This window comes from Emys orbicularis, chromosome 9 (assembly GCF_028017835.1).
Source record: "Emys orbicularis isolate rEmyOrb1 chromosome 9, rEmyOrb1.hap1, whole genome shotgun sequence".
NCBI classification, from domain to species: domain Eukaryota; kingdom Metazoa; phylum Chordata; order Testudines; family Emydidae; genus Emys; species Emys orbicularis.
Window position 1 is genome coordinate 44620564 of NC_088691.1, and position 25405 is coordinate 44645968.

General features: G+C 50.2%; 1 protein-coding gene across 2 annotated transcripts in view; it reads right to left on the minus strand.

Moving 5' to 3' along the window:
- MID2 (midline 2) overlaps positions 1–25405 on the minus strand; it is a 318111-nt gene that overhangs the window by 57303 nt on the left and 235403 nt on the right. For both annotated transcript variants that reach the window (XM_065410886.1, XM_065410885.1), the window contains exons 4-6: positions 20139–20287; positions 17447–17574; positions 15718–15861 (exon numbers count right to left, since the gene is read on the minus strand). In XM_065410886.1, the coding sequence (XP_065266958.1) occupies positions 15718–15861; positions 17447–17574; positions 20139–20287 (421 nt within the window). The remainder of the gene's footprint in view (positions 1–15717; positions 15862–17446; positions 17575–20138; positions 20288–25405) is intronic.

A 25405-nucleotide genomic window follows, 5' to 3' on the forward strand; every position in this document is an offset into this window, starting at 1 on the left:
ATCAACACACTAGGACAAGCTCAATGCGAAAGGAACAGTTGGAGTTAAAAAACAGTAATATCACATAGATTAGAAAACAGATTTTCAGAAAGGACCACATGTAATTTGTCTGAGAGATGGGGAGTATGGAGCAGATTTCAACACAAACTAAAAACGCTTCACAAAAGAGCCACAAAAATGCAAAACCCCAGGAAACAATCCACTAGCCCACCTTGGCTACGCTGGTAGATCTATGTGACGACTCTGCACGGCTGTGTTAAATGATTGTGACTACTATTGCTGGCTCATGATGTGAGGGGGCACTGGTGCTGGGTGGGTGGGAGGTGGAGGGATGGTCTGACTGAGGACGTGAGGGGGCGCAGGCGCTGGCTAAGGACATGAGGGAGTGCTGGCTGGGTGGGAGGTGGAGGGATGGCGCTGGCTGAGGACATGAGGGGGCACAGGTGCTGGCTGGGTGGGAGGTGGAGGAATGGCGCTGGCTAAAGACGTGAGGGGGTGCAGGCATTGGCTGGCTGGAAGCTGGAGGGATGGTGCTGGCTGAGGACAGGGGGCGATGGTGATGGCTAAGGATGTGAGGGGGTGCCGGCCTGGCTGGGTGGGAGGTGGAGGGATGGCGCTGACTGAGGATGTCAGGGGGTGATGGTGATGGTTGAGGACGTGAGGGAGCGCTGGCTGGGTGGGAGGTGGAGGGATGGTGCTGACTGAGGATGTCAGGGGGTGATGGCGCTGACTGAGGACATGAGGGGGTGCAGGTGCTGGCTGGGTGGGAGGTTGAGGGATGGCGCTGACTGAGGACGGGAGTGGGTGCAGGTGCTGGATAGGTGGGAGATGGAGGGATGGCGCTGACTGAGGACATGAGGGGGTGCAGGTGCTGGCTGGGTGGGAGGTGGAGGGATGGCGCTGGCTAAGGACATGAGGGGGCAATGGCTGGGTGGGAGTTGGAGGGATGGTGCTGGTGGTGTGGGAGGTGGAGGGATGGCACTGGCTGAGGATGTGAGGGGTCGATGGTGATGGCTGAGGACATGAGGGGGAGCTGGCTGGGTGAAAGGGGAAGAAATGGTGCTGGCTGAGGACATGAGAGGGCGCAGGCACTGGCTGAGGACATGAGGGGGAGCTGGCTGGGTGAAAGGGGGAGAAATGTGCTGGCTGAGGACAAGACAGTGTTCTGGAGTCCCAAGCTGGCAGGGAAAATGGGCTCAGAGGTAGTTTCAGCACATCAGGTGACAGTCCCAAGGGAGTCTCTGTGACCGAACCCATCACAGAGGGATGGCACTGGCTAAGGAACTGAGGGGGTGCAGGTGCTGTCTGGTTGGGAGGTGGAGGGATGGTGCTGACTGAGGACGTGAGGGGGCAATGGCACTTGCTAAGGACATGAGGGGGCACAGGCGCTGGCAGAGGATGTGTGGGGGCGCAGGTGCTGCTTGGGTGGGAGATAGAGGGATGGCGCGGGCTGAGGATGTGAGGGGGTGCTGGCACTGGCTGAGGATGTGATGGGGCGAAGGTGCTGGCTGGGTGGGAGGTGGAGGGATGGTGCTGGATGAGGACATGAGGGGGTGCTGGCTGGGTGAGAGGTAGAGAAATGGTTTTGACTGAGGACGTGAGGGGGAGCTGGCTGAGTTGGAGGTGGAGGGATGGTGCTGGCTGAGTGGGAGGTGGAGGAATGGTGCTGACTGAGGACATGAGGGAGCGCAGGTACTGGCTGGGTGGGAGGTGGAGAGATGGCGCAGGTTAAGGATATGAGGGGGTGCTGGCATTGGCTGAGGATGTGAGACGGTGCTGGTGGTGGCTGAGGACGTGAGGGGGCACTGGATGGGTGGGAGGTGGAGGGATGGTGCTGACTGAGGATGTGAGGGGGCGCAGGTGCTGGCTGGGTGGGAGGTGGAGGGATGGCGCTGGTTAAGGATATGAGGGGGTGCTGGCATTGGCTGAGGACGTGAGCTGGTGCTGGTGGTGGCTGAGGACGTGAGGGGGCACTGGCTGGGTGGGAGGTGGAGGGATGGTGCTGACTGAGGATGTGAGGGGGCTCTGATGCTGGCTGGGTGGGAGTTGGAGGAATGGCGCTGGCTCCAGGGAGGTGTGGGGGGGGAAGTAAGGCATGAAGAGGTAATAATGAGTTGTGGGGAAGGGGGTGTTGGATTATTGAAGGAGGTCCAATGGCCTTCTCCTGATGACAATGGGAACATGGCTGGAGGAAAGTGCAGGTGGCTTCCATCCTCTAGCAGCTGTGCACCGCCACTCAAGTGTGTTATGCATGCTGGGCTGTAACAGAAGCAAGCGGAGAAGTTGGGTGCTAGCAGCCACTAGTTCGCTGCTTAAATTCCCTCCCTAGCCCCAACATTTCACTTGTGCTGGATGGCTGGATCATGGCTGGGTCATGGGGGGCCAGACCTAGTAGCCAGAGGCAGAGCCCACTGTCACAACCTTGGGTGGGGAGGGAAGTTCCATAGCTTCCCCAGTAGGTGTTTCAGTGCAGCCAACTACCCCTACTTGAGCCTTCTTGGGTCTGCGTGCAACGTTCGCTGGCTCCTACAGTCAGCTGAGTTCTGAAGGGAAGGTAACTTTCTATTCTCACCAGTGAATGAGGGTGTCATGAAGGGTCAGTCATCAGATGCCAAGGATCAGGGGAAAATGTGGGACATGGATCTCACTGAATTGCATCATTTCTCTGTGTTCCTGAATAACAGCCTCCAGGAGGACAGTCTCCTCCTCAACTGGATCTAGGGCATGGCCTTGTGTAGCAGGAGGAGCTTTAGAGTCTGAGCTGTAGCTGCATCCATGAAATTGTCCACTGCTCCCAAATTGATGAGGGCCTGGTGGAGGGGAATCTGTCAGGGTCCCCCGGTATGCACAGCTTGATAGGCACCTGCAAAGGGGAAGCCTGTGGATGGGGCTCAGTGTGCAGCTCAGTGAGGACTAGGGTATGGGGAAGTTCTCTTCTTTCAAGGTCCATGCTGGCTCCCCACACCGGTCCTGGGTCGGCTTGGTCCCCAGGCTCTTTGGCATTCGTACTGGGCAGGCTGAGATGCCATGGCCAGTTTCACCACAGTAGAAGCCCAAGTGGTGCTGACGGTGTCGTTCCTTTTCTTCAGGTGTGAGTCGCTGGTCAGGCAGATTGGCTTGCATGGGTTCGGCGGGTGATACAGAAGCTGGGGTCATGGTCCATGGTAAGGGAGGTTGCAGGCAACCGCTTTCTCCTCCCTTTGTTCTCACAGCTGATTATCCATGCATATGGTAAGGTCCACAAAGGCATCTAGGCCTGCTGTCATCTCTACATGGACCAGTTCATCTTTGATTTCTTCCTGAAAGCTCCATCAGAACTGGTATGGCTGCGCTGCTTCGTTCCACTCCGTATGTGCTGTAGGGTGGCGGAAGAGCGCTGCATAGGAGGCCATCATGCCTGGCCTCTGCCGGAGCCCTCTCAGGGCTGCCTCAGCTGCTTGCGCTCAGTGCAGGTCATCGCAGATGGTTGACATCAACTGGAGAAAAGCATCCCAGTCCAACAGCACCGGGCTATGGTCTTCCAGCAAGGGGGAGGCCCAGTCTAATGCCTCTCCTGTCAGCAGGCTGATTACCAGGGCTATGTTGGCCTGGTCAGAGGCACAGATTTGGGGATGCACCTGGAACAGAAGGTGGCATTGGTTCATGAAGCCCTGGAACTGCCACTGGTTCCTGTCAAGCCATTGTGGCAATGGTATTGCAGGCCCCTGTTCAGGGCCAGGCACTGCACACTGCATTGGCAGCACAGTATTCTCTGCTCAGCTGCCTCACTTGCTCCTGCAGCTGCTAGTTGTCTGAGGTCATCTGCATAATTTGTGCCTGCAGTGCTTGATTATGCGGGGGAAGGGGGGACATTTGGGCGAGTCTGATGCTTCTAGTGTGGTCCGAACAGCCTGTCAGGGACAGGTTGTGGGCAACCAGACATAGTAGTCAGAGCTAGAGTGCAGTCACAAGATTGGAGTCAGCTGGGTCAGGACACCAGGAGGTTAGAATCACGAATCAGATGCCAGGAGTCACACTGGGTCAGGATGCCAGGAAATCAAGACAGGGGGCACACAGTCTAGAACAGGGTGGAGCCCAGTTCAGACAGCTTCCTGGTCCCGCTGCTGGCTTAAATAGGGACAATAGGCCAATCAGCTGCTCCAGGATTCCACCAATAGGACTGCAGGGGCAGAGCCTCAAACTGGGGCTGGGCTTCATGGGTCCCAGGTACGCAAGCATTAGCAGGCTATCTGGTGGAGGGTTGGAGCATGGCTGCTCCTGCAGACCCAGGTTTGAGACCCATGGGTCATGCAGCAGGGTGAGCTGGAGTTTGGAAGGCTGGGTTGACTAACTGTGCTCTCCCCCACCCCACATGAGCAAACACTGTAATCATGTCATAAGCATTTGAGATGGGAAAGGACTCTTAGGTCCCATCCAGCCCATCCCTTGGGGCCAGCATCAGACTGAGTCCCACAATTCACTTTCTAGTATCTCCTGCAGGCCAGTTTTAAATGGCCCAAGCAGGGGACTCACACTGCTCCCATCCCTCCACCCAATACATCTCATGCTCAGGAAGCCTTTCCTGGGATTCACCTTACTGTTCCTCTTCCTCACTGTAGCTCCATCACTCTCAGTTCTATCCCTGGGTGTAACTAGGGCAATGCCTGGTATGAGTCATTGCTCTCGTTTTTAGCTCCTGACTGGTTAGCTCAGATCACAAGAAGGGGAGGACAGGCTGCACGTGTCCATATGCATTTTGTTTGAAATGTTCGTTTAAAGCACTTAGAGGATCAGGGCAGCATTATTTTAAGCACAAGGTGAAATAGCTACAATAAAGAGATATAAAATAGACTCTGCCCCAAATAACTGACCAATTGCCTTCCTCGGGCTCTGCAGCCTTCAAATGCTCAGAGATTTATCATGTGTACCCTATATTGTTGCACAACTACACTCTCATAATGTCTCTTCGTAAGCCCTCCAACCATCCAGGAACTTTTGCTGCTCTTGCACGTACTTCCTCTGGTCTGACTGCACCCTTTTATTAATGCAGTGTCCAAGAACTAATGCCATTTTCCAGCTGTGGTCTCACCAGAGCCCCACAACTCTCTCCTCTGTGACCCGGAGCCGTTCCACTGCCTTTGTGTTGACATTGCTCATTGTAAACTCTCAGCTCCAGAATCGCACTGCCCACTTGGTCCCCTGCAGTAGGTATCTTGTGGCATTGCTGCCTTAGACGTTCACCCCTCCCATTGAATGGCCAGGGTTCTGTGATCAATTTTCTACTGATTTCAGGCAATTTCCCCAACTGACTCATCTTCATCTTTCCTGCCTACGTCAGATTTCCCCGCGGCCCCTGGAGGTTCTTTCTTCACCTTCACTGCTGTTCAAAACTCCACACAGTTTAGAAGCATAGGGAGTGATCCATCTATCCCAGTATCCTGTCTCGGACAGTGGCCAGCACTAGAAGCCTTGGAGGAAGGCGAGAGAAAGTCTGTAGTGGGCAGTTATGGAATGACTTGCACATGGGGAAAACTTTTTCTTAATTCCCCTATCAATCAGGGGTTGGCTGATGCCTTGAATATGAAGGTTTATATCCCTGCCCAAGCCTTTTTTTTTTAAACCCCTTTTTATTTTAACTCCAGATGCTCTTGCTATCCAGATAAATTTCCAAATCCTGCTAAGCTCTTGGTCTCAAAGATAGTTTGTGACAATGAGTTCCAAGGGCTAATTGTGTGTTGTGTGAAAGAGTATTTCCTTTAATTGAATGTCCCCATGTTCTTGTATTATGTTAAAGGATGAACAGAGTACCTTCTCCAGATGAGCCATTATTTTTTATATCTTTACCATGTGTCCTCTCGAACATTCCAATGTTTTCAATCTTTCTTCATCAGAGAGTTTTTCCAGACCTCTAATATTCTCGTCACCTGTCTCTGAATGGGTTATTCCAGGTGAAGGGGTACTATTGATTTTTTAATCTGAAATTGTCATTGACTTGCTGTTTACTCTCTTTTCTGAACTGTTAATGAACATTTTAAATAAAACAAGTCCTAATGTTAATGCCTTTGGTGCCCATTAGGTGCTGTCTGTCAGCTCAACACACTGCTTGTGGCTGCACCGTCCTTCACAGCTTCTAATCCATGTGTCAATGTTCACATCCAAGCCCGTTCAAATGTGCTTGCTATGCTTGGAGATCCAGGTCATATTAACTCTGGTGGCTGCTTAAGAATGTGGCTACGTCTTCACTACACGGGGGGGTCGATTTAAGATACGCAAATTCAGCTACGCGAATAGCATAGCTGAATTCGACGTATCGCAGCCGACTTACCCCGCTGTAGGGACGGTGGCAAAATCGACCTCTGCGGCTTCCCGTCGACGGCGCTTACTCCCACCTTCGCTGGTGGAGTAAGAGCGTCGATTCGGGGATCGATTGTCGCGTCCCAACGGGACGCGATAAATCGATCCCCGAGAGGTCGATTTCTACCCGCCGATTCAGGCAGGTAGTGTAGACCGAGCCTGTGACTCAAAGTTAGATCAGAACTCCCATACTCTGGTTGAAGAATGCAAGGTATGGAAGGTCCCCGATGGCTACGTTTGATGGAAGGTATAAATGCACAAGAGCCCGGTATGGGAAGTCCTAGAGGACTGCCATTCTCATCACAATGTTCAGGGGAAAAGATGTGAAGTCTTGTTAATATCAGCGAGCTCTGGGTTGAAAGTCCCATGCCAGATACTGAAAATTTGCTGCCAGATTAGTTACTATTTGCAGCCTCTTGCTTTATGGGAGGCGAGATGGTGCCACAGACAAAGGAACATGGCTTTAAAACATCTCTACTGCAGCTTCCCGCTCGGTAAGGGGGAAGCATGCAAGGAGGTAAGAGTATAGTGCCAAATACCAAGTGTGACTGTACAAATGGTTTGCCCTGTGGACCAGAATATCAGAGCCCTGAGATTCTTGGCTGCCTAACAGCTGGAACACAGTGGGAGGAACAGGTAAAGTTTGCTAATTGTCAACTGATGTCTGACTACAAAGAAAAAAGCTTAATGGGCTTTTTCCTTTTAATGAAAGCACAAAGGATGCCAGAGATGGCTGGATAGGCAGGTTATATCAGCTTTGAAGATTTCATTCTGCCATTCTCATTGGAAGCCTCCTGCATATTTAAGGTGCACTTAATAAGCTCCTTTAGAAATCTCCCTCTGTTGTGACACTGCATTTTCCTTTTTTCACCGACTAGCACTCCTTTATCTGCAGCCAGGGCTCGACTCCTAACAGCACATAGGCTGTGACAGTGCTTGGGTCAGTAACAGAGGCACAGGGTTCAAGGCCACAGAAGTTCCATGTAATAAACTACTCCAAAAGGAGTGAGTGGCTAGGAAATGAACATTGCTGCAAAAGCAATGAAATGAGAGCGCAGTTGGAGTTAAATTTATCACCTCTTCCCTGAGAGTGTTACGCTTCTGCAGAAAGCACACACTAATTCAGGAAAAAGCCTAGAAACCCCATATGCCAGCTAGACCACTTGAATTCCAATTTCACTGTGTAACCTGACATTAATTTTCTTCCTCCCATGTGGTGCAGACAGGACGGCCCTTTTACTCTCTGAGTCACTTCAGAAACTAAAGCCAGCCTTGGCTCTCGGAGAAACACCTGCATGAGGGTGATGAGTGGGGATATGAAAGTCCATAGGTAGGACCTCCCACATACCTCAATGCCCTGCAGATCACCAACTGGCCAATGAAGTGAATTTGGTGCTTTTGCCCCAGAAATAAGAAACAAGCCAGTTGATTCCCTTGGCTCTAAACTGAACGACAGTTTGTGAGGACCAGAAAGGGACTTCAACTAGAATCAGGGCAGGTGAGCTAGTCTGCCCCTCCCCTGATGGGAGCATGATCAGGGACAGAGCCCAGTGATGTATAATCCCATTGCTGCATTCTTATTCTCTCTGTACCTGCTACAGTTGGGTTACCAAGATTAGGGTTGATCAAAAAGTTTTCATCAAAACTATTTTTTGATGGAAAACTGGATTTTCAACAAAATGAATGTTTTCATGACAAGTGTCTGCATTCCATAGGAAACTGCAATTTTTCATTGAAAAAACCCACACCCGGAACCCAGAATATTTTGATTTGGATAATCAGTTGAAGTTTGTAGTTCTGATTCTTCAAGATCTCCTTTTCCTCTATGACTCCCCCCAGTTGGACTACATCTCCCATGATGCACCACAGCCAGGGACTCCCATGATGGAACCATGCTGAATCATGGGAGATGCAGTCTGAATGGTGATCCCAGCCTATAGAGGAGAATGAGAGCATGAGGCACCCAAACTACAATTCCCGTGAAGCACCACGGCAGCATTTCTGATTTAAAATATTTTAGATTTTGGCTTTTTTTTTTTTTTTTTTGCTTAAAAGCCAAACTCTTCCATGGGAAATTTTGATGAAAACATTTTTTTTTCATCTTTGTGGAAATTTTCCAGGGGGGGGAAAGACTGTTTCCCAACCAGCTCTAATGAAGACCCAGACCCTCTCTTGTCAGCATGGTCCCTGGAGAGCAGTGTGGCTCTTGGAACTGGCCCATGGCACTAGTCTGCACTGCCTCCACTCTGTTCCTAAAAGCGCCTTCCCAAAGGATCGAACACTGTACCCTGCAGGGGCTGAGACAAGGGATTCCAAAGCCAGCAGAGTTCATTGGCGAAAGGAGACGGTACAAACCTTCTGCTGTAAATCACTTGCATTGTACCCATTCCAACTGTTACTGGGAAATGCCTTCATTAAATACATCTAACGACACGCTGGGAGTTTCTTTCTGAATTAGTCCTAACTGCGTCCTAAGCAGCACATTTCTGGGGCAGACTCAGAGCTGGAGTCAACCAGCACAGGGGCCACACTGAGTTACACCAGCTGAGGAGCTGGCCTGTGGAGCTCCTCCAGTTGCCCGCGGGTGGAGTTCACTGCAGATCAGCTATAAGTACAAAACAGGGAAGCTGCTGGTAATTCGGTGGAGTTTAGCCTCCTCTCCTCTTTTTATTTAAGTGGAGTCTTTTTGGGGGAGAATCCCAGCTGTTTTGAAAATAACATGGGAACTCTGTATAGTACAGCAGGGGTGTCTGCCAAGCTGTGCCCCTCCAAGGCAACTGATCTGAAAATACAATGTTCCTTTGAATCCCTAAGCCAGGCCTGGTGACATTTATATTGAAGTATTTGAAGCAGCCCTGTCCCTACAGGGAGGAGGTAGGGGGCGCTACCTCCCACCACCTGCCTGCAGCCCCAGGCATAGCTCTGGGAGTGCAGCGAGAGCCTGCTGCCCACTCCCTGCTGTGGCTGCTCACATACGCTGCGCTGGCCACCTGCTGCATCCCAGCTGAGGGAGGAGAGCAGTACCAGCGGCTCTACCACCTGCATTGCTGCCGGCTGCGGGAGCTTCATGGAGAGCAGGAGGAGAGCCAGACTGGCTCTGCCTCAGTCTGGGGCAGAGCCTAGCAAAGGACAGATCTCCTCCCCCACGCAGCTCCACAGGGGGAAAGAGAGGAGAAACTGAGAGTGCTAATAGCCATTAGAGCCCTGCCCTGGCCCAGGTTAGAGACCAGGGGCTGCTCTAGTGGATGCTAGCTGGCAATGCTCCCCTCCCCCACAGGACTGTACACTGGCTGTGGATAGCTGAAGCTCAGCATAGTCCAGCCACTCCCCCTCCCCACCCTTGCACCGATGCTGGGAGGAGGGAGGCAAAGGAGGCATCTACAGCAGCCTTATGCCTGCCAAGGAGTCCTTGCACAAGGGGATTCTTCCACAGGTTGGATTCTGCTTCCTTTGTGCCAGACACATGAGACAGGGCAGAAAGCCTGTCCCTCAGTACTGACTGTGGTCCCTGGGCCTTTTGGGCTGGACACCCCGCCACAGGAGGAAGAACTTTTTGCTTTCCTCTATTAGCAGGAGGACTCGGTCGGCCAGCCTGACGCAGTATGCATTTTAACCACCCTCAGCTGGATTCCTATAACATTGTTTCTTCTCCTCCTCCCCTGCGTTAGGAGACACTTCTCTCACCCCCTTGTCATCACCGTGCAGCCAAAGGAAGCTCTAGAAATAGCTTGAGACAAAAGTTTCCCGCCGCTGAGTCTCACTGAGGTGCTTGGGACAGAGTGTTTGAATCAGAGGCACTCATTCCTCTAGAAGTCCTTGTCACATCCTCCCTCCTCCACACAGCTCAGTTACCAGGAGAAAAGACCAGATTCTAGGCCTTTGGCACCGACCTCAGTGTCCAAGCTGCAGTGAAGAAAAATACCTTCTCTGTAACAGTCAGATCAGAGACCCATTCTGATTCTTTGGAGAACAAATTCAGTACAGAATCATAAAAATGTAGTGCTGGAAGTACCTCAAGAGTCCAGTCCCCTCTGCTGAGGCAAGCCAAGTAAACCTAGACAATGCCTGACATGTTTGTCTCACCTGTTCTTGAAAATCTCCAGTGACTGGGATTCCAAATTTTTCTTAATGTTAACCTAAATCTCCCTTGCTGCAAACTAAGTTGATTCCTTCTTATCCTACCCTCAGTGGACATGGAAACCAATTGTCCACCATCCTCTTTAGAACAGCCCTGAACATATGTGAATATACGGTAGCTTTAAAATGACCTGACTTTGAAGAGGAAATAATATCTGCTGGAAAACAAGTTATTGAAAGGAAGGCTGACCAGTGGCTAGCACAGTAGCTTGGGCGAGCTGAGTTCAATTCCCAGCTCCGCCACAGACTCCCTGCATGACCCTGGACAAGTCACTTTCTGTGCCTCAGTTCCCCATCAGTAAAATGGGCATAACAGCACTGCCCTGCCTCAGAAAGGTGGGTCAGGGTAAAGACATTAACAATTGTGAGGTGCACTGATGAGAGCCTTAGATAGATGTTCAAGAGACTAAAGAAGCAAGTGCTAAACCACTGGTCAGTGTTTCTGTTACATAGAAATGTGGACATTCTGGAAATGTATGAACGGCTCGTATTGCCCAAGCATTATACCTTCCCGAAGAAGGAAAGGGATCATGTAGCTAAGTGGTTATTGCTTAATTTCCCGTTTGAACATGCATAATACTTCTGATATCAAGAGAGGGACCTTCACCAGAGTCCTCTCAAAACCAACTCCACAAACTGTCATGGGAACTTTGTACCTGTTTCTTCAGATTGTACTAATTTTTCACACTATATTTGAAAGGTGAGGGAGGCAATGTTCTAAAATGAGAAAATTCACATATTCCCTCATGCCATGAGGATGAGTCCGGCTACTGGAGAAATGAATCACTGTGTCTGAGGGCAGAATCAATAGCCCTTGGCTTTAAAGGCTCTGTGCTTTTGCCACTTACCCTACACATCTGTAAAAATCAAAAGAATGACATTTTCTTTGTTTACAACCAAGTTTTTGATCAGCTCTGATGATGAATAATGACCAAGAGTAAATAGATACTGAAGACAAGTCATCTCAACCACAGTTTTGAATCTCTGGTCTCCTCAGTCTGTAATTTACTGAGTCTCCTTAATAATAATCAATAGTGCTAGCAAAGAGCTGGCAATAACCTTGTTTGATATTCTTAATTTGGGGCAGGGGAATCAAGTAGATGTTTAGCACGTTTGTTAAATTTTAACCCCAAGGCAATTTGCATATTGCTTTATCACCAAGACTTCAGCTGATTTCTGATGTCTGAAGAAATTCTGACTAGTGAATGGAGTTTTGTTCTAATATTAGCTAATGTCAGATGTAAACTTTGAAATGGTAAATACAATTATTTTAAACAGCAGACTTGCTGTATCTGGAGCCTGATCAGAAGAACAGCCAGCCCAGATTTGCCTTTTCTGATGTTCCTTTGAGCTGTCTGATTTTGTTTGACCCAGGCTAGCATGGTGCTGTGAGATGCTAGGGAAAAAACTACAACCACCGCTTTGCTGCTAGGCAGAGATTGTTATACAAGAGACAAAGATGAACAGTAATAGACCAACCCTAGTGCACACCCCACCATGCAGGTGAGTGAGGTACTCCAAAATCAGAGGCAGGCATCCGAGACTAGATGGTAAAATCGGCGAGGTCAGAGAAAAACCTAAATTATGTGATTGCAATGCTGGGGAAAGGTGCTGGACTGACAGCTCTAGAGGACATTCTATTTTGTGCCAACCTCAGAGCAGGTCCTGCAGTGGCAGTGGCTGGAAAAGTCTGTTGACATTCCCCCGGCATGCAGCACCCACCTCCGGGGCTATCTTTCAATGGCTTCTTCAGTCCTTGGCTTCTCTGTTGAGGCTGCCAACGAGGGGACTTGGTGCCATTTGCAATGCCTGGTTTTGTGACGTGTGTAGTGTCCAGTAGGGGCTCCATCCTGCTCCCCTGACTCCAACTGCAGCACAACTGGGCTGTATGAAGTGGGACCGTGAGCCCCAAAATTATTTCACACAAGCCACTGGATAGCCATCAGATGATGACAACACAGCATGCTCCCGCTTCACACAGCAGTCCGTCACAGCACACTACACACATTTTAGTGCGCTGTAGCAGTGTCCACACAGGACGTTACTGCATGGCAAGCTAAGGTGCTGCAGATTCCCACCCCAGCTTGCTGTGCACTAACGTCCCATGTAGACTGGGTTACTAGCTTTTGGGGCAGGACTTGAGCTCCCCACCATTAACCTCTGTTCCAGTGCTAATATAATTACAGTATATCTAGTTCTTGACCCTCTAGTTTAGGACAGCAGTAACAGATGAAATATTCAGAACAAATCAGCACAGACGATCTATTGTCTCAACAAAACAATGGGTAAGCATCTCCAAGAGCAGCATCCCCTTCTCAGAATTTAGGGTGGGGTTCTCTTCTTCCCTTTTCTGTTGCTGTGTCCCACTCTTGATCCTTATTCATTGCAAACAGTGAGTGTCCTGGGGCACAAAATGTCTTTTTAAAATACTTCTATTCAGAAGCCTGCCTTCTCTCATGTTCTGCGTTTGAATAGCCCCACGTCCACCTATTGTGCCATGCAAATACATAAAAATAAATCCTGTGAAAGACTTTGTATCCCATTACGAACTTCCTGAGTCATGGGAGCCATTTGTTAAATATACTATGAAAATATTTTTCAGATTAAAAAACCAAAAAACCTCCCATTTAATTATTATCTAAGCACAGCATGTGTCTAGCATGTGTAGAGGGGACGAGCCTTCTCTTTTTCACTACTGGGCATAAAACAGGGTATAAAAACAGGGTAGGGATAAATACGACAAGTTTGGGTGAATTGCACAAAATAGGTCAACAAACCCAAGAGCACAAAGTATTTGGTTAGGACACAACCAGGAGTTCATGTTCAAGGAGATCCCAGCCAGGCTGCAGTGCTGCTTTCCAAATTTTTCGACCCAGAACAGATGGTTAGGGATGAGTTACAAATGAAAATAGTTGTCACTCTGTTTGCTCTAGCAGCAAGACTGGGGGTGGCTACAACCCTGTGGAATCCTTGTAAAGACGGCCCTTAACACAGCATGGCTACTGCAGCATTGAGCCTACTGCCATGTGAGAGCTGGCACTCGCTGCTCACTGTCCAAGTCCTTGCTGATGAGGTGGGAATTGAAGCGCACACTGATGATTCCTCATCATTTGACCACAGCCCATTCACTAAGTGATTAGGTGCCGACAGGCTTCAATCACTAAGAGCCCCACACGTTCCTTTAATCTTATCGCTGGCCAAGCAAAGGTGTAGCGGGGTTAACGAGTAATTAGATAAGACAGGCATTTTCTGAATGAATTACCTAGAGACTTCTCTTGGTATTGTTGTGGGGAATAAATAAAACAAATTTCATTTTTAGCCTGCAGCTCGCTGAACACCAGCTTTGTCTTATTTGTATAATCCTAGGGAATTATGTGAGCGTGTTGCTATGCACATGTCTCTTGGTAGCTCCCCGAATGACCAGCCACCAGACAGATTAGATTTGCTAATGCTGAGGATGCTTCAGTGAACTGAAGGATGTTGGACACTCAGTGCAGCACAAAACAATTCAGTTCTGGACCCCCAAAGCACAGAGTTGACAAACTGCACTTCAAAGTTCCTCTCTGCTCTTTAATCATTTCGATTACTGCCCTGAGACATGTCCTCAGCAAACCTATTCTCACAGCTTCCTCCAAACTCCCACATCTCCTGGGCAAGCCAGCTTGCTAACTGCCAGAGCACAAAGCTTCTGAGGTTTATTTATGCTACCCAAATAGGACATAGGCCGGGGGAGAATGGGGAGTGTCCTGGGGCCTTACAAAAGTAATGAGGGAAAAGGAACTTCTGTTCTCTCGCTGCACGTTGATTAAATCAGTAGCCAACAGGATGGCGAGTTCTTTGTTACAGACTGTCCAAGGGTGCTGGCGTCTAAAGGACTGAGCATGGGAGACAGCAACTCAGACTCCAACCCCAGCTCTTCCACTGTTTACCTATATGGCCTTGGGCAATTGACTTCCCCTCAATGCCAGCTTCCCCATGCGTAACAGGGGGCTGATACTTGCCATCCTCAGCGGGGCAGGTAAACCATTCCTCACTGATAGGTGTATGAGTGCAAAGTGTTAGCAGTATTAATGGTAAATCAGCAGAGACTGCTGTGGGTTAGCAACCTCAGTGCCCTGCACCAAGCTGTGAGACACCCAGGTTTGGGTCCCAAGTTTGGGCCCCAGTCTGACAGGAAGTAGGGTGCTAGGGAAGTGGCAAAATATTCAGTACCCAGGGAGTGGGCTCTGGGGGGTGAGCAGAACACACTGTGTCAATCTGGAGCCCGCCCTCGGTGGAAAGTGCCCATGCAACCCTCCTCAGCCAAAGACCAGTGCAGAGTCTCCAGGGAGGAAGGTGAAAATTGCAGGGAATCCTCTCTAAAGTGTCAGGGGGTAGCCGTGTTAGTCTGTATCTACAAAAACAACAAGGAGTCTGGTGGCACCTTAAAGACTAACAGATTTATTTGGGCATAAGCTTTCGTGGGGTAAAAACCTCACTTCTTCAGATTGCATCTGAAGAAGTGAGGTTTTGAAGAAGTGAGGTTTTTACCCCACGAAAGCTTATGCCCAAATAAATCTGTTAGTCTTTAAGGTGGCACCAGACTCCTTGTTGTTCTCTAAAGTGTTCTCCTTCCCATTCCCCCCAGACACTGGATACCCACACAGAACCCATTTACAAACGGGATGCAGAGAACACTTTAAAAAGACAGTCAAGCTAAAATTCCCGTTAAGAAAACAAGATGAACATGCTTGCCAGGATTGTTAACCCCATCTTCATTCTCAAATGGCAATCCTTAGGGGAAACCTCATTTACTTTTGTCTCGTTAACACTGATTGTTTACTTTTGCCATTTTGCTGAATTTGAAGAATGAAAATTGATTGGCCAGTTTCCCTTGTTTGTGCTCGTGCATGAGCCCTTTGCGGCAAGGCTGGGTTGCAAATGCCGCAGGGGAAGGGAGCACAACCACATGCTGTTTTCACCGGACTTCCAAAAATACCCCCAAAAAACAAAAACAGAGCAAAATTTTCTCCTGTGCTTGAGTTTTGCAAAATTTTGTTTCTAACCAAAACTAATTTTGGGGGTTAAACAGCTCTCAAGGTTCCTGGCAAGTTGATATGGGAACTGCGATGCTACTGTAGCCCTTGAACCCTTCCTGACATTGACCGATGGCATCTTTCCTGCCAGACTGGACTGTAATCCCTGGTGATGCCATCTTTACTTTCTTCACTGCAACACTGCATTCACTGCAAGCAAATGGCTACTTACTGATGAAGTTGGCCTGGCCGGTGAAGATGGTGTACTGGAGCTCATAGGAGCTGACACTGAACTCATCCTCCGAGATCCAATGGACTGTAATGGTGTCATGGGAAGCTGTACAAAGCTCCTCTCGGACAGACGGTGGATTGGGTGCTGCATGGGCGACAGATGACAATGTAGAGATAAGAAGGGGTTTTCACATCCACTTGGGTGACACCTCATAATGGAGACAGTCTCTATATGGAGGGAGCACAGACACTGCACAGAAAAAACAATTCTATGTGTTGTTGAGTGACTGCTGGAGTAAAATGGAGGCTCCTCGAAGGGCTGGGGCATCAGGGACAAGGCTAGGAGACCCATTATTAATGTGGTCACATTGAAGGTTTAGGCCGCTAATTAAAGCCCCGCCTCTGGTTGGCACTGATTTTTTAACAACCTTTTTATCTGATAAATGTTCTGGACACAGATGATATTTCTCCTCTTATATTATCTGCTTGGAAATCTGATAGATGGACCTAAAGATCAGCTAGCTTCTCTGGTGCGTTTGTCTCCTCAGCGGCTTTAAGTAGCCTTGTAAAGAAACACAGGTATATCTATACTGCAGTTGGGCAAAGTAATTCCCAGTCCAAGTAGACGTACCCATAATAGGTTGAGCCGAGCTAGCATGCTCAACATAGCAGTGTGGCCATGGCAGCATGGCTATTTTCTGTGTGCTACCTTGAGGCTATGCCCTCTGCAGATACCATACACTACATGGGCAGCTTTTCCCCCACTTTCTTCAAATGTAGAAGAAAACCCGTCAAAAAGGACTGTAGTGCGTCAGGACGGGAGTAGCCCTTCATTGCTATTTACTTGCATTACGGTATACCTTATTCTTATGTGTATTACCATCACACCCAGAGACCCAAATCTGGATCAGAGACACCATGTGCTATGTGCTGTCTGAACACAAAGGTTGACGTGATCCCCATCCAAAAGAGCTTTCAATTTAAGGCCTCAAGACACATACAAAGGGCAGCAAAGAGGAAACACTAAACTATATTACATGTTAAATGTATTACACTTTTTTTTGTCAAATGTACTATTGGCTGCTCATTTCCTGTGGGCAGCATGGCAGGAAGTGGGATTTGAAGAAGGAGATTCCAGGGATTTTTTCAGAGAGGGCATTCCCAGCATTCAGCAAAGCGGCGGACGTCAGCACCACTGGTGGAGCAGAGGAGACGGGAAAGGGGAAGCAGGAGATAGCAGCCAATGTGATGAGAGCAGATATGAAGGGGCAGAACTGTGAAGGTGCTTGGAAGTGAGATACTTCAATTGGATGGGGTGGAAATAGGGGAACCATGAGAAGGATTTAAAGTGGGATGGGGTGGTTACATGGTCAGAAGGAAGATGACCATAGCAGCAGACTGGACAGAAGTGATGTGGGTGAAGAGAAGGGTCTGAGGAGAAGGATGCTGTACTCAAGCCAGGGGATGAGAGCGTGACTCAGAGGTTTTGCAGAAAGGGCAGAGAATTGTAACAGATTTCAGAAACAGCCACCCTAAGAACATGCCTGAACACCAAAAGCCCAAGGACTGATGACTGGGCCGCTCCATTACCATGCCAAGTTGCAGCATCAAGAAGCAGTTTAAAAGACTAGAACAACGTACAATGTAGTTGATATTAAAATATTTTCTACTTCATCTGAGAGGACAAAGAAGGTTACAGCGTGTGTTAGGAAAGCAGGATCAGCACACACCTGTTAGATAATCCAGCCCCTCCAGCAGTTTCTTTTCTCTGGAAAAATCTAAAGCAAAGTTTTCAAAGGCATCGTTAAAATTGATATCTGGTATCAGCACTTGAGAGGATGCAGTTGCCATGGCGACCCTGAAAGAAAGAAAAGAGCATCAATATACATTAGGGTGTATTTGGACAACCCAGATGGCAGTTAGATTGCTGATTAAAAAGGCGCAAACAGCCTTGCAGTAATGTAACATGCCAGGAGGAAAACCACCACCCAAAGCAGGCTTCTCTGGAGAAGCAAAGCCGCAAGCCCCTGGGGAAAGGCCTGGTGGCTTTGTTTGCTTTTGTTGTTGTTGTTAGTGACAGAAGCACCCTCCTTTTGCTCTTTGAAACAATCACAAACATTACGCTGGGCTAGACAGGGCTACCTAAGCGACAGCGCTTCCTGTTCTTCCAAGGAAGGACATGCTCCCATTCACACTTCATGTTCACCTTCTGAATAACTTGCCTCCCATTGTCCCAGCTGGACATTCGCGATTCCAGAGTGAGTGGCACCCCACACCTGATACGATCCCTAGTGAGGATTCTCACAGGCCTTGTCTGCACTAGGACATTTCTGCTAATATTTCCCACCGCTGCATCTCCACTGGTGGCTGCAATGGTGTGATTTAGAGCACCCGCACCCACCAGTGTTTTCAGCACTGAGTTGTGCAGGTCGGCTCTAAACAGGGTTGGATTGGAATACCCAGTAATCTAGGGTTACCATATTTCAAAAATCAAAAGAGAGGACGGGAGGAGCCCCGCCCTAGCCCCGCCCCCATCCTGTCCTAGCCCTGCCCCTGCCCCTTCCACTCCCTCCCACTTCCCATCCCCCTCAGAACTCCCAACCCTCCCCCCCACTCCTTGTCCCCTGACTGCCCCCTCCTGGGACCCCTGCCCCTAACTGCCCCCCAGGACTCCACCCCTACCTAAGCCTCCCTGCTCCTTGTCCCCTGACTGCCCCCTCCTGAGACTTTCCCCCCATCCTAACTGGCCCCCTAGGACCCTATCCCCTACCTGTCCCCTGACTGCCCCAACCCTTATCCACCCCCCCACCCCCAGACAGACACCAGGGACTCCCACGCCCCATCCAACCACTCCCCACCCCCTGACAGCCCCCCCCAGAACTCCCGACCCACCTAAACCCCTCTGCTCCCTGTCCCCTGACTGCCCCCTCCTGGGACCCCTGTTCCTAATTGCCCTCCAGAACCCCACCCCCTACCTAAGCCTCCCTGTTCCTTGTCCCCTAACTGCCCCCTCCTGAGACCCCCCCCACCCTAACTGCCCCCCTAGGACACTACCCCCTACCTGTACCCTGACTGCCCAAAACCTTACACCCCCAACCCCCAGACAGCCCCCCCCGAACTCCCGACCCATCCAACCCTGCTCCCTGTCTCTTGACTGCCCCCTCCAGAACCTCCCTGCCCCTTCTCTGACCCCCTGGCCCCCTTACCGTGCCGCTCAGAACAGAGTGCTGCAGAGCAGCGCGCTCGGCAGCAGGGGAGGGAGGAGCAGGGGGAGGAGCTCCAGACTGCCGGAGGCCCGAGGCGAACGGCCGGCCGGCGATCTGCGAATGCAGGGAGGGGGAGGGAGGGAGAGAGAGGAGGGGAGTGGTCTCAAGTTGCAGGGGAGAGGAGGGGGAAGCGGAGGAGGGGCTCTGGCTGTCAGAGCCCCGTGCGAGTGGCACGATCCGTCCGGCTGCCCTGTCAGCCGCGCGCGCTCTGCATGGGGGGGAAGTCCGGACATTTACAAATTCCCCCCGGACGCTATTTTTAACTCAAAAAAGCCGGACATGTCCGGCAGAATCCGGACGAATGGTAACCCTACAGTAATCTCCTGGGGCCCTGTCTACACCCACTAGTGAGTGTATGTTACAGGTTCCCATCTATGGCCAGTCCACAGAGGTTATGAGTTAGTTACAGCCCCAGTTAAAGAACCTGACTTAAGCTCACGCAGTAGCAGCTTGTGCTTTTTAGCTCTGGAGGTCCTCAGTTCAATCCCTGGTGTTTCAGCCCAGAGGGCAGCTGACACCACCACCACTAGTGGAACTGAAAGGGAGGTAACCATGACCAGTAATTATTCAGCAGATGAAGCCTAGTGCCACCGTTCTTTCAATGTTTCACCTATTACTCTCAACGGCCATTCTCAAACTCCTGTACCTGTCATACGATTTGCTGGTGGCCCTGTGAGATGCTGCATGCTGTACCACTGTAAAGCACTTTGATAGCTGGCAAGAAGGGGGAGGGATAGCTCAGTGGTTTGAGCATTGGCCTGCTAAACCCTAAATTGTGACTTCAATTCTTGAGGGGGCCATTTAGGGAACTGGGGTAAAAAATCTGTCTGGGGATTGGTCCTGCTTTGAGCAGGGGGTTGGACTAGATAACCTCCTGAGGCCCCTTCCAACCCTCATATTCTATTATTCTAAGAGTACTCTTTGTGAGCACCACTTCCGTGGCTGTGGGGATTAGTAAATAGATAAAGATGGTTCAGAAAACAGGCAGGGTTGAGGGAAAAATCTCACAGGATAAATGAGCTTCCAAGGGATAAGGGTCTGTGCTCAGAACTGCTGAGACAGCTATTTTTTCTACCATTCAAAAAAATCACATGCACCATTTTCTCCTGGGGATTCAAACCCGAGTTGGCTGGCCAGTAACATCTAGCAAGCCCACCTCTCGGCCACGTTCCTGGCAGTCTGCAGGAACCGTGCATGGTCGTTCTCTTTCAGGATATGTTCCGCTTGATTGATGAGGACTGTGGAGCGCTCCAGGCACTGCCGACAGTTAGCTACCTGCTGGGCCAGCTTCCTCAGCTTCATAACCTTGGAGAGAGGAGCAGAGGGGAAACAAAAAACAGAAAACAGCACTTGAAGGAGATCAGCAAGGAGGCCTGGGAATTGGGCTTATTAATCAACTGGCTAAAGCTGCCTTGTTCAGGACAAGGCTGACGGAGAGGCTGCCCCGATGGCTTATCCTCTGCAGCGCCCTGTGAGCACATCAAAGGCATTGCTTTAAAACCAAAGGAGAAAGCACTGGTCCTAGCAGAGGAGGCTTCTCAATGAAAGTCAGCAGGAGTAAAACTCTGCCAGAGCCTTGTGCTCCTGCCCCTCCCAGCCAAACAGCTTGTTGTGGAAAAGAGAGTTAAGAAGCATTTAAAGGTGCACTCTCTGTGTTAATTTAGATTACAGAATAGACAGACTGAAACCCTGGGAAAAAGGCTCTTGGTTGCTCTAAAGGCTTGTGTGATCAAAAGTGATGCAGCTGCTCTTCACTTTCCACATTTTCAAACTCTGAGGGTTTAAATCTCACCTCATTCCCTTTACTTTAGCACACACAAAAAAAGACATTTATGTAACCCCTTTTTGAGTTGGCCCTAGTTTAGGGACGAATCTCCTCTTTGAAAGCAGGTCAGAACAGCACAAGGAAACCTCACACTTCTCTAGAGTGGCTCAGTCAGTGCACAGCTCAGACTTGCACTCAGAAAGCATTACAGTTTCAGCCACAAATAGTTTTGTAACTGCAACCAGGGGGTGAGATGTGGCAATAAGATGGGATGGGGAAGTAAGCTGTGACACCTGGAATCAGATGCAAACTCAACCAGCTGTAAACATGATCAGACATGAGCATGCACAAAGAATGACAGACATCTCAAAAGCAGTCAGCCCCACTCTGCACCAAGCTGCATTTGGATATCAGGAAGCCCATTTCTAAGTGGCAGGATAACAATTAACTTGTCACCATTCCCTGCTTCAAAGTCTTTGCTGAATTTTGGAAGTCATACTGTGCCCTAGCCAAAGTTCAAATCAGAAGAAATTCAGTACTGTAAGGGAAAAATTTCCAACAATTCAGCTTTTTCGGCAGGGAATTCCTTAAGTGTGTTTATTGGCTGTTTAAGAATACACGTGATAAACCAAAAATGCACAGCACTGATATTTGAAGTTCTGTGGTATCATCTCTCTGATCTTTCTTCGGCAAAGCATGGTGACAAAACTGAGGGCATCTCGTGACAGTGGAGTTTGCAATGAAACCAGAATGAACAGTGTTTCTTATGGGGTCAAATCCCGAAGTCCATACTCAGGGAAATGTCATATTGAAGTGCTCAGAACACCTCAGGACTGTGCTCGGGTGAGGGCCTCCTAGGCAATTATGTTGAGATCTGCAATGTGTTAGGTGAGGCAATGGTTCTTCTACCCACTCCAGTGCTCCAGGGTGACACACATTCCTTTAGTGGAGAAATTCTAGCTGTGATAAGTGCACTCACCCAAGGAACCAGCCACCTACGTGGTGCCCAGAATGGTAAATCTTCATGAAAACAGCTTTATTCTCAAGGATAGATTCAAACTGTCTCCTGATGAAAACCTTCTCTTGCCATTTGCTGCCCAGCTAGCCAGGAAAGTGTGCCAGTCCCTAATTTTTGAAAGGCCACGTTTGAAGCGTATGTGGATATCTCAGGGCACTGAGATGGCTGCAGCTATGGTGCATTTGGTGCTAGGGAACTAATAAGCCTAGAAACTGAAGTCCGCTATTCACAGTATGGGTGCAGCATGGCCAGAAGTGCCTCCAGCCTCCCTCACCCTGCCGTAGCCCATGTGCCCCAACCATGACCTCAGAGACCTAAGCATGAGAGGGCATTAGCTTACACATGGCCTCTGACAAGCCTGCTCATCAGGATGCTGCTCAGTGCCCCAGGTTATCAGATGTGGGCACTGTCCCATCAAATGCTTGAGTGCAACGTGCTGCCATAGGCGAAGCAGCTGTCAGGGGGCAAGAACTTTCAGTCACTGCTAACCACAGCGGCATGGGAACCACCGACCTAGATGGGAAAGGCTCCCCCATCCCACCTCCACTGCCAAGCCATCCTGCCTTGGTAAAATGCCCCCACGGCAGTGCCTTACTTAGCATGAGTGGTCAAGGAGAAGGACTGCCTAGAAATCACCAGAGCAATCAAGGACGGGCGCTTGGCTGCTTTCATTTTTCTCCTCATCAGAGAAAACATTTTGGGCAGAACTTTCTCTTTGAACCCGCAGCCGAGGCAGGCCAGTCCTGCTTTAGTAATGTCTGCCCCCCACTCAGTACTGAGACAAAACCAAATGTGATTTTGACTGGTATCAGATGGGGACACCACTTTGATGAGTTCGCTGCTCTGTCCCCGGTGGCGTGTGTGACACTACACTCCATATGATTTTATGAAAATATGCTAATGAGTGTGAATATAATGTAACTGGAATATGCTTCATGAAAAGGTCTCTTGTAAGGTATCATTACAAAGCTTATAATCTACTGAGTGTGGTCATCCTATTTGTATAAATGTATCATTCTTGTATCTGAAACTAGAAATATGAAATATAACTCTGAGGTCCTATTGTAATTAGGCAAAGTGTGGGCCATTAATGGTGGTTTGGAATCTTGATGGCTCCCATCTACTAGGACAATTTGTTGTAAATGGCTTAAGCTTTATACAGAGTAAAACAGATTTATTTGGGGGTTGGATCCCATTGGGAGCTGGGTGTCTTGGTGCTAGAGACAGGAAAAGACAGTTACCTTTTCTGTAACTGGTGTTCTTCAAGATGTGTTGCTCATGTCCATTCCACAATAGGTGTGCGTGCTCGCCACGTGCACTGGTGCCGGAAGTTTTTTCCTTAGCAGTACCCATAGGGGAGCATCCCTAGCGACCCCTGGAGTGACGCCTCTATGGCGCGGTATAAGGGGCGCTGCGAGCCCCCCCACCCTCAGTTCCTTCTTGCCAGACAACTCTGACAGAGGGGAAGGAGGGTGGGATGTGGAATGGACATGAGCAACACATCTCGACGAACACCAGTTACAGAAAAGGTAACTGTCTTTTCTTCTTTGAGTGATTGCTCATGTGCATTCCACAATAGGTGATTCCAAGCTATATCTGTTGGAGGTGGGTAGGAGTTCACAGACACTCGGGACAAAGCACTGCCCTGCCAAACCCGGCGTCCTCCCTAGTCTGGGAGATGATCGCATAATGCGAGGTGAACGTGTGGACCGACGACCATGTGGCAGCCCTACAAATGTCCTGAATAGGGACATGAGCCAGAAAGGCAGCCGACGAGGCCTGCGCCCTAGTCGAGTGTGCCCTCACAATCGGCGGTGGGGGAATTCCCGCCAGGTCGTAACAAATATGGATATACGAAGTGATCCAGTTGGAGAGCTGCTGAGTGGAGATCGGCCGACCTTTCATGCATTCGGTCATGGCGATGAACAGTTGCGAAGACTTCCTGAACGGTTTTGTATGTTCCAGGTAAAAGGCCAGAGTCCATCTCACATCTAGCATGTGGAGGCAGCGCTCCTCACTGGACGCATGGGGCTTGGGACAGAGGACCGGCAGGAAAATGTCCTGGTCCATATGATAGGCGGAGACCACCTTAGGGAGGAACGAAGGGTGTGGGCGGAGCTGGACCTTATCCTTATGGAACACTGTGTATGGGGGTTCGGCAGTCAGGGCCCAGAGCTCCGAGACCCTTCTAGCAGAAGTGGTTGCCACAAGAAAGGCTACTTCCCATGAGAGGTGTGACTAGGAGCATGTAGCAAGCAGCTCAAATGGAGGCCCAGTTAGCCTGGCCAGCACCGAGTTCAGGTCCCACTGAGGGACTGGGGGTCTAACATAAGGAAAGAGGCGATCCAAACCCTTAAGGAATCAACCAGTCATGGCATGCGAGAATATCGTGTGGCCCTGCACTGGCGGGTGGAAGGCCGATATGGCTGCCAGATGCACCATGACACACGAGGGCGGTAGGCCCTGGGCTCTGAGATGAAAGAGGAAATCTAGTACAAGCTGGATCGGAGCAGCCACTGGCGAGACACCCCAATCTGCGGCTCACCGGGAAAACCGAGACCATTTTGACAGGTAGGCCTGGCGCGTGGAGGGCCTCTTGCTCTCCAGGAGGACGCGCTGGACTCCCTCTGAGCAAGTCCTCTCCTCCCGGCCTAACCATTGAGCAGCCACACTGTGAGGTGGAGGGCTGCTAGGTTGGGATGGAGGAAGTCCTGGGAGAGCAGGTCTGGGCGGGTTGGCAACAGCCATGGTGGGGCAACTGCCAAGCTCGTGAGAGTCCCGTACCAGTGCTGCCTGGGCCATGCCAGGGCGATCAGACGGACACGAGCCCTGTCCGTCTTTATCTTTTCCAAGACTTTGGCGATCAGCGGAATCAGGGGGAAAGCATAGGAAAGCTGACCCAACCAGGACAGGAGTAAGGCGTTGGAGATTGCGCCCAGGCCCAACCCTCCCCTGGAGCAGAAACGGGGACACCGGCGGTTCTGCTGGGTCGCGAAGAGGTCCACTTGGGGACTGCCCTACGTTTGGAAAATCCTGTGCACCATCTCCGGGTGCAGCGACCATTCGTGCTGAGAGGAGAAGTCCCGGCTCAGCCGATCTGCCCAAGAGTTTTGGATGCCCGGTAAGTGGTGGGCTTCCAAGTAGATATTGTGGGCTATACAGAAGTCCCACAGTCTGAGGGCTTCCTGGCAGAGGGCTGAGGAGTGGGCTCCGCCTTGCCTGTTGATGTAGAACATTGAGGCTGTGTTATCTGTGAGAACCCTGACCACTCTGCCTGCTAGGCACGAGCGAAAGGCCACGCAGGCTAGACGGACCGCCTTGAGCTCCTTGACATTTATGTGCACGGCTAGTTTCTGCGCGGACCAAAGACCTTGGGTCTGGAGGTTTCCCACATGGACTCCCCACCCCAACTCCGATGCATCGGACACCAACTATATGGTTGGGGGCCGGCCCCTGAATGGGACCCCTTGGAGCATGTTCCCCGGGGTGGACCACCAGCAGAGGGAGGCTTGCACAGGTTTGGGCACAGTGAGGACTTTGTCCATCGTGTCTCTGGACTGGGAGAATACCGAGGCCAACCAGAGCTGAAGGGGCCGCATCCTGAGTCTGGTGTGACAAACCATGTACGTGCACGCCAATA